Raw genomic sequence first — 15519 nt, 5'->3', positions numbered from 1 at the left:
AAATAAACGTATCAAATCATGTGTATAATTATTTCAATTTTGCTTTCTTTAGTCAACTAGGTATACACTTTTCTATGATTTTATTGGCGATATGTGAGTGTAAACATATACCACTATTTTTATGGACAGGCAAAATAGTATGTACTATTATATTTGATAGGGGTCCTTCGTTTAGCGCCAGATTTCAGTTCTTTCTCAGCAGTATTTTGAAGAAACGAAGATAGCTAGCTAGAGAAGTCCCTGAAACGATCGAATAAGGTGAAAAATATAGTTATTTGCAAGAAAATGTTTTCTTGGTCACTACACAAAAAGTATACAATCGACAACGTAATTATACCCCAAAGTGACATTGTTGCTGGCCGTGTGATACACACTGTCACTGCTTGCTACATTGTTGCTATCCCGGCTTTCGCACTGTGCGGAGTGGAGATCATATTCTCCATTTGTTTTCTAGCTTGCTCTACGTTTTGTTGCTAGTATAAGCATTGTGAAAAATCGGATAGCTTACTTGTTTCGATGTCAGCAGGAAACAGATCATGGGAGAGAATATACAGAATGGGAATTGTGAAGCTTTAGCTAGCCGTGTCCATAAATAACAGTTCATGACATGTCAATAAACAATTGTGTCTTCGGGATATAACTGTTAAAATACCTGTATTTTTCATTCCTAGAACTTCTTTTTAATCGGGGAAGGCTTGATCTTACAATTCCAGGAAATGGATGGTAAGGGATACAACTCGTGTGTCTGTGTTGGGGGGGCATAATCAATATATGGCTTGATCAAAACAAAACTCTATAACACTGTGTGTGTGTGTCAGGCGACGATGACCTGGACCTTCTAACAGCGCTGCTGGCTGAGAACGAGGCTGGAGAGGAGCAGCAGGCTAGCCAGGAAGCAGAGGACAACCTAGATGACCTGTTTGACAACGATGATGATGAAGAGTACAGGGAGGGACTTGAAGAAGAGGGGGAGAGGGAGGAAGAGGATGGAGCCGTTGCTCTCTTTGGAGATGTGGATGGCATTGAAGAGGAGGAAGAAGTTAAAACACAGCCGTCTGGAGGGAAAGCTCCTGACAACCTCAATAAATCCCAAGAAGATTTACAAGGTTTGTCCACAAGGAGTTCAGTACCTTAAAATGATTTTGATAGCGCTACAGCATAGCATTAACTCCTATAGTATGTATACAGTACATTTTTCTAAAATGCAGATACCTATTCTTAAAGTATGGCAGCTTCACACGCTGTCTCCTTTGCTTTTTAATTCATGGCAGCTTTCTGGTTCTAATCTTATTTGGTTGTGTTTCTGTGTGTTCTCAGAGGAGCTGAGGCGTATGCAGGAGCAGATGCAGAGGCTGCAGCAGCAGCTAGAGGCCTCCCAGAAGAGCTCTGCAGCCACCTCTACCCCAAACAGGGTCCCAGGAACAAAGACACCTTCTAAACCTAACACTCCCTCACAGGGTCCCCCCAAGCAGAGCTCCTCCAAGCCAGTTCGTCCCACACAGAAGACCAAGCCCCAAGCAGGTATTGCTTTCATACGTTTTTTAGCCTAGGTAGTTCCATTGAGTTTCAGAATGTATTCAAATCAAATCATCCTAGACTGCTACATATTACACAATCCTTAAGTCAAAGCTGACCATACAGGAACACCATACAGGAACACAGTAGTGACTTACTATGTCATGTAAGGAGCATCTGTGTGTAAAGTGTAATAGGCGAGGGTGGTGCCTGTGTATGTGTGTTTTGAGGCATCTCTTCATCTGTTGTTTTTGACAGTAGGAAAGCCCTCGTCTGCCCCAGACAGAGGAGACAGTACCAAGCTACAGGAGTCCTCCGACTTCACCACTCAACTCAACAACGCTGACCTGTTCAAGCGCAAAGGTCAAAGGACAGCTCACCAGGTCCAACCCAGCACTACAGCAGCTGCTACAGACAGCAGAGGTCCATTGGTGGAGATTAAGACTCACAGCTCCTTCCAGCCAATTGCAAGCAGTAGTAAGACCAACAGTACTGTACGTTCTTCACTACCTTCCCAGTCCAATGCGGCTGCAGCCCTGTCCGCCGTACGACACGCCAATCCCCTTCCATCTCTCCCTAAAGACGTCGCCATCGAGAAGTACTCTGGACTGCGGCTGAGGTCAGAGCGCGCACACACACCTCTTTCGCACACACACTCATCTACCTATAACACGCATAAGCGCTACAAGGTTTCTTGTCTGAAGCTCAGATCTGGATTCTGATTGGTTCATTGGTTTCAGGCGACCACGCGTGTCCTCCACGGAGATGGATCGTAAGATGGCCGACCGCAAGCTGATTCGGCTCTCCCAGTTGCCTGAGCGCCTGGCCCGGGAGAAGCTGGAGGAGAGTGACTGGGTCACCTTCGCTGTGCTGGTCAACAAAGCCACACCGCAGAGCAACAGCAGTGTAAGACCAGAATTACCCCCGCTATACTGTATACCAACATACAACATCTACAGTAGGTCAATGATCATTTGGTTTTATAGACATGGACACGCAGTACTCCAGAAGTATGTAAGGTTGACCAATGTTTATTAAAAAAAGTCATTGACTTGACAAGAAGTGGGCCTACCTGTATTCATTTCATATTGGTCAGAGATAGCAGCACTAAGACTTGTCTCCCTCCCTCCCCTCACAGGGTAAGACGTTCAGCATCTGGAAGCTGTCTGACCTCCATGACCTGGAAGTGTACGTGTCTCTCTTTCTGTTTGGGGAGGTGCATAAGGAGCACTGGAAGACTGAGCCAGGCACCGTCATGGGCATCCTCAACCCCAACCCCATGAAGGCCAAAGACGGATATGACGGGGTGAGTGTGTGTGTCTGTGTGTTTACTTTCTCTGTAGTGTGTGTGTGTGTGTGTAAGTGACATCCAAGGCGTTCGCACCATCTCTCTCCTCTCTTCTCCCACCCCTTCTCTGTCTTTCTCTCTCCCAGGTGTCTCTGTCAGTGGACCACCATCAGAAGGTGTTGCTGATGGGGGAAGCTCAGGACTATGGCACCTGTAAGGCAGCCAAGAAGAACGGAGACCCCTGCTCTCAGATTGTCAACCTGGTGGGTTTGCCTTTACATCCAGAAACACACACAACCTGAACCCCTCAACAGCTCCTCCATCCACTTGCTAACACACACTGACCCTCAGAACCGACCTAAAGGCTGATCGGTGTCATTCATATCTACTGTATCAGTCATATACTATCACCAAATAGAGAGTAGGAGTAGGAGTGTAGGACTGTTCTCATGTGCTATCTCTCTCTCTACAGTATGAGTGCCAGTACTGCCAGTATCATGTCAAGGCCCAGTATAAGAAGATGAGTGCCCAGCGGGCCGAGCTGCAGTCCTCTTTCTCAGGGAAGGCCACGGGGAAGGTCAAGGGGAAGGTCAACAGCCTGAAGGAACGACTCTGTCAGACCGGCTTCCACTACGGAGGCATGTCCTCACCAGCCTGCGCTGCCGCACTGTGAGTGTGTGTGTGTGTCAGAGTGAATATTGTGTGCATGTGTGTGTTGGTTGTTCAGTGTGTTTGCCTATGTAGGATATTTTTCATTTAAACGTTTCAATTCGCTAGTCCATCGAGCCATCTCCCGCTAGAATTAACGATATGCATCTTCTAGTGATCTATTGATAGGATAGGCGCCTGTCAGTCACAAAGCGAGCGACGACAGGGAAATGCAGTCTGCTTTCTGTCCCGCCTCCTGGTACAATATGTGCTCACTGTGGTTGGTTGCAGTCACATTTCTTTACACAGAGGAGGGAGAGAGCATGATGCTCGTGAATTTGCACGTCCCATGTAATGTGTAAGTGGTAACGATGAGTTGAAATCCACTTAGCCAAAATATTGTTTTCTGGCACATTCATTTATTTTCTTTTGCGTGTTTCACATAGCCAGCCACGCGGAGTCTGGGCGCATAGGCTATTTACTGTGCTTTGATTGACAACTGAACAGCAAGTGTTGACTAGTTTATAAAAGGTGTCGAACTGATTGAATAAAGTAGATCTCCTATATCATGCAATGTGGTTATATGTCCATGGTATCGCATCGGACAAGTAAACCAAAGGGTTTCCTTTGCTAGGATGTCGGGGCTTGCCAGACAGTGAGGCTAAAGTGAGTGAGTCTCATCTCGTCAGTCAGTGTAGCCTGCCCAATGGCATCGGTGAGAGAGTTGTTCATTTGGCTCCCTTATTTGCATAGACTACTGGTATGCCTAGGCTTTTTGGCGATTATCTGCAGATCATTTATGAAAACATTTGATGAAGATGGTGAATCATCACTGCAAGAACGTAAGGTAGTGGAGAGCCTCATTCTGGTCCACATATGATAACTAGGGCCCTCACGGAATTGAGGCATTAAAACGGAATTCAACAATATTTTAAAATGTATTGACCATAGTATGGAATCATCTAAATGTATTGAACATGTATTAATTTGCCCATGTTGATCATAATACATGAACAGAATGCAATACCACAACACATTTTTCTAATCTGGGAGGTAAACTCAATAATGTATTCGATCATTTGGCTGTGTATTTCAGGTGGAATCAAGGCATTAGACTGTACCAGAGTCCACCAAAATAGAGCTCCTTCGGCAAAACATGTAGAACCCTGGATGGTTACTTTTTCTATTTGGCTGGCTACTCTATGTAGTTGTGGAAAACACTGCTCTAAGTCTTTGTCTGCACTGTGAGTCAGTATGTGTGTTGTTGTATTGTGTTCACGTATGTACATCTCCATTCCTGTCTAGGTCTGCGTCTGGCCCTAAGAAGCCCACCCAGACCACTCTAGGGAACCTGTTTGTGAAGGGATCAAACCAGCTGGCCAACCAGGCCAAGAGACTGGGTAAGACTGGGGGAGATGGAGGGACTGTAACGGAGGGACTGAGCGGGGGCGAGAGAGGTTTAAGACTGGTGCTCTTTCTTAATGTGTTTGATTGTTTTTTAGCCATGAAGTCTAACGAGGTGTCTGGCTGCTCAGACGACTTCAAGGACCTGTTATCCATGCCTACCCCGGGAGCCCTCCAACTAAAGAGACACCTCACCAAACCCCCAGGTAACTGGCTCACTCAAGCAGACCAGACCAAACCCATGAACACATCAGATGGGCGATCTGGAGACTAGAGAAAGACAGGAGATCTTTTAAAAGGACAAACTTGGTGTGTATTCTCCCTGCTTGTCAGTGCATTAGAATTACTGTATATCATCTTTCTCTCTCTTTACCCCCCCCCCCCCCCCCTTTTCTCTCTTCTTCCACCTTCTCTCCCTTCCTCCCTCACTCCCCCAGGTTCCAAGGGCTCGGCCGGTGCAGGGGTCCAGTCCATCTCTGCCTCTGACCTCCTGAAGCAGCAGAAACAGCAGCAGAAGCAGCTCTTAGAGAACCGCAGACGCCGGGCAGAAGAGATCCAGCAGAGGGTCCTCCAGAACTCAGGCAGGGCGGGGGTCCCCGGGGCCTCTCCCCCATCTAGGGGGGCCCTCCTGTCCCCCAAATCTGCCTCAGAGGTCCCCAACGCCACCCAGAGCCCCGCCGCCCCCCACACTCCAACACTGGGGAGGGGTTTCAACGAGGGAGATGATATCTTGTTCTTTGACCACACCCCTCCTCCACCCCTGGCGGCACACAGCCTATCAGCTGCCAAGGTAAGTGGTGCTCGTCCTATCACATGCTTTCATGCTTAGCGTACACTGTTGCGCTGTTGATTTGACTGTAGAATGTGATGTCTCCTTCTCGCTAGTTGGCTGCTCTGAAGAAGCTGAGAGTGAAGGGGGCTGGGCTGGCCAAAGAAGACCCCAACGCTGTGAAAAGGAAGAGGAGAAACAGCACTGACATCACCACCAGGGTGCAGAAGAACCTGTCCTCGCCCGACGGTACACACCTTAGCACACACACACACATACACACACACACACACACACACACACACACACACACAAAGAGAGTCCCTGTTCTTACCCATCCTCTGTGATCTGCCTCTGTACAGGTGAACAGTCTGGGGCCACGGAGGAGGAGCCAGCCCAGAAGAAGAGGCGGGAACAAATGGACTACGTCCAATCAGAGGAGTTCAAGAAGATCCTCAACACCAAGTCCCGCCACGGGGCCGAGCTACAGGCGGTGAGTCAGCAATTCCGTAAACATAGCAGCCTAGTGTAACTGCTCCCTTTTCTGAGTAACAGTGTAATAAATCCCCCTTATCTCTAGGCTAGTGTTATAATAGTTCCTCTCTCCTTAGGTTAGGCAGAGTACCAGCTGCAGGAGAGCTACTTTGACCGCCTGGTGTAACAATGTAATGATTCCCCCTTTCCCTAGTCCAGGGTAAATAGTTCCTATCTCTCTCTTTAGGCAGAGTACCAGCAGCAGGAGCGCTACTTTGAGCCCCTGGTGAAGAAGGAGGCGATGGAGGAGAAGATGAGGAACATCAGAGAGCAGAAGTGTCGAGCCGTCAGCTGTAAAAAGGTCAGTGTCCAATCAGAGGTCTTATTCACTACTGTCATTAGCTATCCTGCAGTTTAAATCACCAGGTAACCACCAAACCAAACCAACGGTTTTATTCTGTTGAGTCAAAATCTACTTTATCTGGGATTTGAACCATCAGCTTTCCTTTATGGTAGTCGGATAAAAGCCACAACTCCCAACACCTCATAATTTCCCCCATGGGCCAACTAGCAATTTAGACTGGTACGATTAACGGTCCCAATGGCGTGCGTACAACTAGCATGATAGCAGATCGGGCAGACGGGCCAGACTGCTCAGAATTCTAATTCACCTACTAACAACATTATTTAATCGTCCTATCAGACCAATATACAGTTGAAGTCGGAAGTTTACATACACCTTAGCCAAATACATTTAAACTCAGTTTTTCACAATCCCTGACATTTAATCCTAGTAAAAATTGCCTGTTTTAGGTCAGTTAGGATTACCACTTTATTTTAAGAATCTGAAATGTCCGAATAATAGTAGAGAGAATGATTTATTTCAGCTTTTATTTCTTTCATCACATTCCCAGTGGGTCAGAAGTTGACATACACTCAATTAGTATTTGGTAGCATTGCCTTTAAATTGTTTAACTTGGGTCAAACGTGTCGGGTAGCCTTCCACAAGCTTCCCACAATAAGTTGGGTGAATTTTGGCCCATTCCTCCTGACAGAGCTTGTGTAACTGAGTCAGGTTTGTAGGCCTCCTTGCTCGCACACGCTTTTTGAGTTCTGCCCACACATTTTCTATAGGCTTGAGGTCAGGGCTTTGTGATGGCCACTCCAATACCTTGACTTTGTTGTCCTTAAGCCATTTTGCCACAACTTTGGAAGTATGCTTGGGGTTATTGTCCATTTGGAAGACCCATTTGCGACCAAGCTTTAACTTCCTGAATGATGTCTTGAGATGTTGCTTCAATATATCCACATAATCTTCCTTCCTCATGATGCCTTCTATTTTGTGAAGTGCACCAGTCCCTCCTGCAGCAAAGAAACCCCACAGCATGATGCTGCCACCCCCGTGCTTCACGGTTGGAATGGTGTTCTTCGGCTTGCAAGCTTCCCCTTTTTCCTCCAAACATAACGATGGTCATTATGGCCAAACAGTTCCATTTTTGTTTCATCAGACCAGAGGACATTTCTCCAAAAAGTACGATCTTTGTCCCCATGTGCAGTTGCAAACCGTAGTCTGGCTTTTTTATGGCGGTTTTGGAGCAGTGGCTTCTTCCTTGCTGAGCGGCCTTTCAGGTTATGTCGATATAGGACTTGTTTTACTGTGGATATAGATACTTTTGTACCTGTTTCCTCCAGCATCTTCACAAGGTCCTTTGCTGTTGTTCTGGGATTGATTTGCACTTTTCGCACCAAAGTACGTTCATCTCTAGGAGACAGAACGCGTCTCTTTCCTGAGCTGTATGACAGCTGTGTGGTCCCATGGTGTTTATACTTGCGTACTATTGTTTGTACAGATGAACATGGTACCTTCAGGCGTTTGGAAATTGCTCCCAAGGATGAACCAGACTTGTGGAGGTCTCCCCTTTTTTTCTGAGGTCTTGGCTGATTTCTTTTGATTTTCCCATGATGTCAAGCAAAGAGGCACTGAGTTTGAAGGTAGGCCTTGAAATACATCCACAGGTACACCTCCAATTGACTCAAATTATGTCAATTAGCCTATTAGAAACTTCTAAAGCCATGACATCATTTTCTGGAATTTTCCAAGCTGTTTAAAGGCACAGTCAACTTAGTGTATGTAAACTTCTGACCCACTGGAATTGTGATACAGTGAATTATAAGTGAAATAATCTGTCTGTAAACAATTGTTGGAAAAATTACTTGTGTCATGCACAAAGTAGATGTCCTAACCGACTTGCCAAAACTATAGTTTATTAACAAGACATTTGTGGAGTGGTTGAAAAACAAGTTTTAATGACTCCAACCTAAGTGTATGTAAACGTCCGACTTCAACTGTAATTGCGTCTTTACGGCTTAGAACAGATACATATTTATCTGTGTTTATCTATGTCTTGTCTCCAGTGTAAGTACACATACTTCAAGCCTGCTGATCGCTGTGTGGAGGAGAAGCATGAGCTGCAGTGGCACGATGCCACCAAACGCTTCTTCAAGTGCCCCTGTGGACAGAGAGCCATCGCACTGGACCGCCTGCCACACAAACACTGCAGGTGAGACACACACACTACAGTTGAGAAGCACACTCTCAAACACAATGCAGGTCACGTACTACTGCGTTCATCAGGTATGATAATGCTGCGTTCTCTATTGCAGTAACTGTGGCCTGTTCAAATGGGAGAGAGACGGCATGTTGAAGGTAAGTGTCGCATTATAGTAGGCTTGAAGTTCAGATGGACCCAAAGCACTTCCTTCTCCCAGCTGATTGGTTCTTGGTTTGACTTCTACTTCCTGTTCCCTAACTGTTTCCTGTTCCTGTCCACAGGAGAAGTCGGGGCCAAAGATAGCAGGGGAGCTGCTGCAGCCTCGAGGTGACGAACAGCCCAAGTTCCTCAACAGCATGCTGTAGCCCTCAGTCACTGACAATCACCTTCATCATTGTCTTCATCATTTGAAACGACTGCTGCTGGTGCCATTGGAGTGTCTTGTGTATATTTATTTGCATGTTGTAGAGTGCTTTTTAAATGTCCTTTTAATGTTTTTTACGGTGGATGTAATTTTAAGTTGATTATGGATTTTAAATTGCTGGGTTTTGAATGGATTCAATTGTATTTCTGAGTGAGTTGTTGTTCTCTCCTGCTGGGTTTCATGGGAATGTGCTGATTAAATCGTGCTGAGTGATTTACCAACAATCTGCTCCTTTTTCTGACTTGGGCTCCCTGGAAGAAATGGTGTCCTGTGCTATATTGTGTCCTTACAGTTTGAGGGAGTTTTTAGACACATCCAAAATAGTAACATGAGCTGGATAAAGAGAGGATCAAGTACGTCCCCCCCCAAAAAAGGAATGTCTGCTCACTGTTTTGCTTCTCCCAAATGTGGTGATTTAATCGAGCTTGAAGTGATAGTCTGCCTCATCAAAATGATTAACAGTCGGTTGTATTGATCTAAGCAGGTGGTATAGAACACATCCTCTGTCAACCACACCATGTGACCAGGTTATGGATGGAATAAAGGCTTAGGAACAAACGGGCACTAGTTAAACTCCTGAGGTAGAGACCTGTCTGTCAGTGTCCTTTTAGTTAGACTTCTCTCCTTTCCTCTCCAGTTTTCTCCTTTCTCTCTCCCTCTCTCTGTCTCTCCTCTGCCCAGTGCTGTCTAAAGTTGCAGCTGTGGAATGTTGGTAGTCTCGCATGGAATCCCAACATTTATCTCAGTCTGATGAGTTCCCCAGGACTCACTCACACACATTCATTTAATCATCCCTTCTTTCTCCAGCTTCCCCTCTCTCTTTTCACCCTCTCACTCTTTCTCCACCCTCCTTCAACTCTCTCTTTCTCTCACTCTCTCTCACACACACATTTGCTTAGGAAATCACCTCTGATTTATCGACACTTACTGTAATAATAACAGAAATTCTATACGCCAAAAAGGTACATTTTAGATTTTAGTATTGTCTTTATTGGTCTCTGTGGTTCTGAATTACAGTACAGGTTTCATATGTGATTACAGTTTGGTTACAATACAGAAAGGACAATACAGTTTGATACACAGACAGATGTGGAAGATACACAGACCACACCCAACAGTTTACCACCCAGATACATGTACAAAGATAGAGACTGAAATAAGCATGCATAGAAATACACACACAATCACAACAGCCTCCTTTTTCGAACTTGACCTGCCCCACCCAAAGTCTTTAATATAAACGCTACAAAACTGCATTTTATCTACATAATATTACCATTTTAAATGATTGAGTGTAATAGTTTTGTACGTAAACCTTTTTACTCCTAGGTGAGTGATGGTTTGGCCATTTCCCATGGTCTTGTAATGTCCGTCTGATAGGCTAGGTGTCTTAAGTGACACAGGGTCCTACCAATCACAGGCTGGTGCACTATGTTCTGAACCCCTTGGCCTATGGAGCATGCTCACCAACCGCGTGGATAACGGGGGTAGAGTCCATCATAGTTGAACTCACGCCACTGCTCTGTCTTCTCCCGTGTCCTCTCATCCTGCTCTGTGGATGGAGAGAGGAGAGCAGAGGAAGGGAGCAGAGAGAGGGGAAAGGAAAGGTTTTCTGTTTGTGGCAACCTTCAGAGTGTAGAACGCGGAGGACTAAGAAAGTGTATTTCTGTCCTTCATGTGAAACACTTCGGTTTACTTATGTGGGAGAAAACCCTTTCCAGATACATAATAGGCACAAGAACAACCACAAACCCAACAAATCCCTATACAGTCGTGTGGTCAAAGTGTTCAGTGCAGCACACTGTGTGATAACTGTGATTAGACTGTGATTACTGCAGACAAATCAAGCTGTGGCATTTACCACTAAGCGGTATAAGGGCCTGAGTTGAACCAAATGGTCAGTTATGGTTTAAACCTCATATTTGGAACAGAGTTAGTCGGTCTTACCATCGCGCTCCTCTTCCACATAGTTCTCAAACTCATTCCTCTGTTCGTCATAGTACTCCCTCCTCCTCTCATCAGCCGACAGCCTCACCCTCTGCTCAGCTACGGGGGGAGAGAGGGAGGGAGGAGGGGGAAAAGAGAGGGAAAGAAGGAGAGATGGAATAAGGTGTTATGGTCACTGAGGTAGAGTGACAGGTCTTGTCTTAGTTACGTAATGAACCTCGATCATGTTTGCCGCCAAACTTCCAACCTGTCCTCACCTCACACTTTCCTCAGGTCACACACTCCCCTGCAGGCAGTCCAACTCTATCATACAGTTTTTGGGAGAGATACTGTACCTGTTGCTTTATACACACGCACACACACAAACATACACGCACACACACACACACACACACACACACACACACACACACACACACACACACACACACACACACACACACACACACACACACACACACACACACACACACACACACACACACAGACACACAGACACACAGACAGGTGCTGTGTACATTGGACACTAACCCTCATTGGGGTACTCACAGAAGTGTTAAGGTTACATCACAATGTCTTGAGTACACACACAACAAGAACAAACACTCTGAATAGTAGGTTGTTTTCTTACGAAACGGTCTGTTGGAATGAGGCTTTGCAGAATGGAAACTTTCTCAGGTACTAGGCTTACTGGCTGTGTTTGCTATCTCTCTCTCTGTCTGATTCAACTCAATTCAAAGGGTTTTATTGGCATGGGAAACATGTTCACCTTGCCAAAGCAAAAGTGAAATACACAATCAAAACTGTAAACATTACACTCACAAGTTTCAAAGGGATAGACACATTTCAAATGTCATATTATGGCTATGTACAGTGTTTTAATGATGTGCAAATAGTTAAAGTACAAAATGGAAAATAAATCAACATAAATATGGATTGTATTTACAATGGTGTTTGTTCTTCACTGGTTGCCCTTTTCGTGTGGCAACAGGTCACAAATCTCTCCCTCCCTCTCTCTCTCTCTCTCTCTCTCTCTCTCTCTCTCTCTCTCTCTCTCTCTCTCCCTCTCTCTCTCTCTCTCTCTCTCTCTCTCTCTGTCGTCGTGGCTGCAGACCTGCTCACGTGTCTTACTCTAACCCAATGGCCAAGTCAACAGACCTTTCCATTATCCTCCTCAGGTTTCTTTGCTTTCTTTTCTCTCTCTCATTTCATCTTATTCTCTCTCTCTCTCTCTGCACTATAATGGTTAATTGGTCCACACATTCCTGTCTCAGCTCCTGCAGTGCCTTTCCTGCTACCTGCGCATCACTCCCCTAACACGGTCACATCAAAGTCGTATACACACACACACACACACACACCCTCATGTGCGCACACACACACATACACACATTCACACATACCCTCATGCACGCACACACTTCTCCCCCCTTCTCTCTCGTGCACACCCAGCGCCTCGGTGACTGGCTGGCAGGCGATATAAACGGTCTTTTGTAACTGACGCTTTCCAGGAGTGTGGGCTTGTTTTCTCTGAGCGGTGGCCCAGAGAGGTGCACTGACAGGGGGAGAGCTGGAGCAGACGACAGCCTGTCTGTCTCTGGGACTGGCTGAGAGGGACAGAGAGAGGGAGAGAGGGAGAGGGAGAGAGGGAGAGAGGGAGAGAGAGCAAGAGAGAGCGAGAGAGAGAGAGGGAGAGAGGGAGAGAGGGAGATAGGGAGAGAGGCTGCTCCATACTACCCTGTGACTCCTTTTGCTGCCTCCAGCCAGTGTGTGTGTGTGTGTGTGTGTGTGTGTGTGTGTGTGTGTGTGTGTATATTTGTGTGAAGCAGATGGCTTCAAATGCTTATAAGCTTTGGGAGCAGCTGCTAGCGATACACCTGTGGGAGATTTGGAGTCTTCAGTCTGCCCTCAGAGTTCACAGCCATGACCTCAAACCACACCACCCAACATTTTAATCCACAGACCATCAAATTAATAGACTTTGAGTACACACACCCACACACACCACCAGCCTCTACAGAGTGCTGGAAACCTCCCAAAACAAACTGGCCATAATGGCACCAGCAACTTCAACCACATACAAACACTACCATCATCAACCCCCATGCCCCCTGTCCTGCCCTGCCCTGTCCTGCCCTGGCTCCGTCTCCATGGTAACACCCCATATTAATGGTAAACAGCCTCACCGAGGACCTCCGCCTCATGTTTGGCCGAGCGCCGACTGCGCTTTTTGAAGAAGTTTGTTGCGTCCGCTTCGGGCATGAAGACTCGCCGCGCTGACCCTGGGGGCAGAGGGTAGCAGGTAAGGGTCAAAGAGGGTCATTGGGGTCACTCAGATTGGGAGGGGGTATGGAACATACGACACTCACCTTTGGGCTCTGCAGCTTTTCCGTCTCTTCCATCTTTTTCGTCTCTCACCGATGCACTCTCCACCCCGGTGAAGACTGGAGAAGAGAGAGGGAGGTTTTTGTCAATTTTACACTTGAGTTGATCAGGAAGGCCTCTTTTTAGAACTTCTGAACATGCACCTTTCAAAAAAGGTCTCACCATAAACATCAAACCTTCACCATAGAAAAGTAAAAAATGTCACCCACCATTTCCTCTCCCACACCTTTCCTTGACCCCCGACCCCATCCCCAGCATGTCAACCCCCTATCGGGGTACTTACGTGTGAGGATGAGGAGGGTGGCGAGCAGAGAGAGAAAGACCAGATGAGTCCAGGACATGATGAAGAATACAGTGAAGCAGCGCTGCAAGCAGTGAAGTTATGAACTGAGAGAGAGAAGGAGAGGCGAGGGAGAGAGAGGGGAGGGAAGGAGAGAGAGAGAGAAGGAGAGGCGAGGGAGAGAGAGGGGAGGGAAGGAGAGAGAGAGAGAAGGAGAGGCGAGGGAGAGAGAGGGGAGGGAAGGAGAGAGAGAGAGAAGGAGAGGCGAGGGAGAGAGAGGGGAGGGAAGGAGAGAGTGGGTGTGAAGAGAAAGAGAAAGAGAGGGAGTTTTGGGGAGGGGGGACAGCTGGAATTTCATTCGCCCAGAGGAGGGGTGAAGAGGGGAGCGTGACATACACTACCATTCAAGGGTTTTCTTTATTTTTACTATTTTCTACATTGTAGAATAACAGTGAAGACCTCAAAACTATGAAATAACACATGGAATCATGTAGTAATCAAAAAAGTGTTCAACAAATCTAAATATATTTGAGATTTGAGATTCTTCAAAATAGCCACCCTTGCCTTGATGACAGCTTTGCACACTCTTGGCATTCTCTCAACCAGCTTCATGAGGTAGTCACCTGGAATGCATTTCAATTAACAGGTGTTCCTTCTTAAAAGTTAATTTAGGAATTTCTTTCCTTCTTAGTGCGTTTGAGCCAATCTCTGTATTTTTATTTATTAAGGATCCCCATTAGCTGCTGAAAAGGCAGCAGCTACTCTTCCTGGGGTCCTGCAACATTAAGGCAGTTACATACAATTTAAAATATTACATGACATTATATTTCATAACACTTTACCCAATACATTTAGTGTGTTCCCTCAGGCCACTACTCCACTATCACATATTTACAATACAACATCCATGTGTACGTGTGTGTAGAGTGAGTGTCTATATGTATATGTGTATGTACCTGTGTATGTGTCTCTTCACAGTCCCCGCTGTTCCACAAGCTGTATTTTTACCTGTTTTTTTAAAATCTGATTCTACTGCTTGCATCATTTACCTGATGTGGAATAGAGTTCCATGTAGTCATGGCTCTATGTAGTACTGGACTTGGGGACTGTGAAGAGACCTCTGGTGGCATGTCTTGTGGGGTATGCATGGGTGTCCGAGCTGTGTGCCAGTATTCCAAACAGACAGCTCTGTACATTCAGCTCGTCGACACCTCTCACAAAAACAAGCAGTGATGAAGTCAATCTCTCCTCATGTCATCAATGCTCTCCATGTACTTTTAAGGGCCAGCCGTGCTGCCCTGTTCTGAGCCAACTGGAATTTTCCCAAGTCCCTCTTTGTGGCACCTGACCACACAACTGAACAGTAGTCCAAAACTAGGGCCTGTAGGACCTGCCTTGTTGATAGTGTTGTTAAGAAGGCAGAGCAGCGCTTAACTATGGACATACTTCTCCCCATCTTAGCTACTGTTGTATCAATATGCTTTGACCATGACAGTCTACAATCCAGTGTTACTCCAAGCAGTTTAGTCACCTCAACTTGCTCAATTTCCACATTATTCATTACGAGATGTAGTTGAGGTTTAGGGTTTAGTGAATGATTTCACCCAATCAGTTGTGTTGTGACAAGGTGTGTGTGTGTGTGTGTGTGTGTGTGGGGGGGGGGGGGGGGGGGGGGGGGGTGTATACAGAATATAGCCCTATTTGGTAAAAGACCAAGTCCATATTATGGCAAGAACAGCTCAAATAAGCAAAGAGAAACTACAGTCCATCATTAACTACAGAAACTACAGTCAATTCGGAAAATTTCAAGAACTTTGGAAGTTTCTTCAAGTG

The 15519-nt window shown here is 46.1% G+C and overlaps 2 protein-coding genes across 2 annotated transcripts; one reads left to right on the top strand and one right to left on the bottom strand.

Moving 5' to 3' along the window:
- Window positions 1–191: 191 nt before the first annotated feature.
- LOC311140143 (protein MCM10 homolog) lies at window positions 192–9293 on the top strand. The gene is made up of 18 exons (XM_084175085.1): window positions 192–258; window positions 672–723; window positions 819–1106; window positions 1318–1521; window positions 1774–2134; window positions 2256–2421; window positions 2654–2821; window positions 2950–3066; window positions 3276–3472; window positions 4757–4851; window positions 4954–5061; window positions 5293–5645; window positions 5741–5873; window positions 5987–6117; window positions 6346–6459; window positions 8514–8659; window positions 8763–8805; window positions 8932–9293. Exons 2-18 carry the CDS (start codon window positions 717–719, stop codon window positions 9013–9015), a joined length of 2715 nt encoding a protein of 904 aa, XP_084031211.1. The 5' UTR covers window positions 192–258; window positions 672–716; the 3' UTR covers window positions 9016–9293.
- A 1244-nt stretch (window positions 9294–10537) lies between these two features.
- On the bottom strand, window positions 10538–13747 carry LOC311139930 (putative cartilage matrix-associated protein; the record flags this gene model as incomplete). Its single annotated transcript, XM_084174928.1, has 5 exons — window positions 10538–10626; window positions 11022–11120; window positions 13208–13303; window positions 13391–13465; window positions 13690–13747. 5 exons carry the CDS (start codon window positions 13745–13747, stop codon window positions 10538–10540), a joined length of 417 nt encoding a protein of 138 aa, XP_084031054.1.
- Window positions 13748–15519: the final 1772 nt, after the last annotated feature.

The sequence above is a fragment of the Coregonus lavaretus genome (assembly GCF_964263955.1).
Source record: "Coregonus lavaretus genome assembly, chromosome: 13".
NCBI lineage: Eukaryota > Metazoa > Chordata > Actinopteri > Salmoniformes > Salmonidae > Coregonus > Coregonus lavaretus.
Note: the sequence above shows the minus strand (reverse complement) of the source record. Positions and strands in the feature narration are given on the sequence as shown.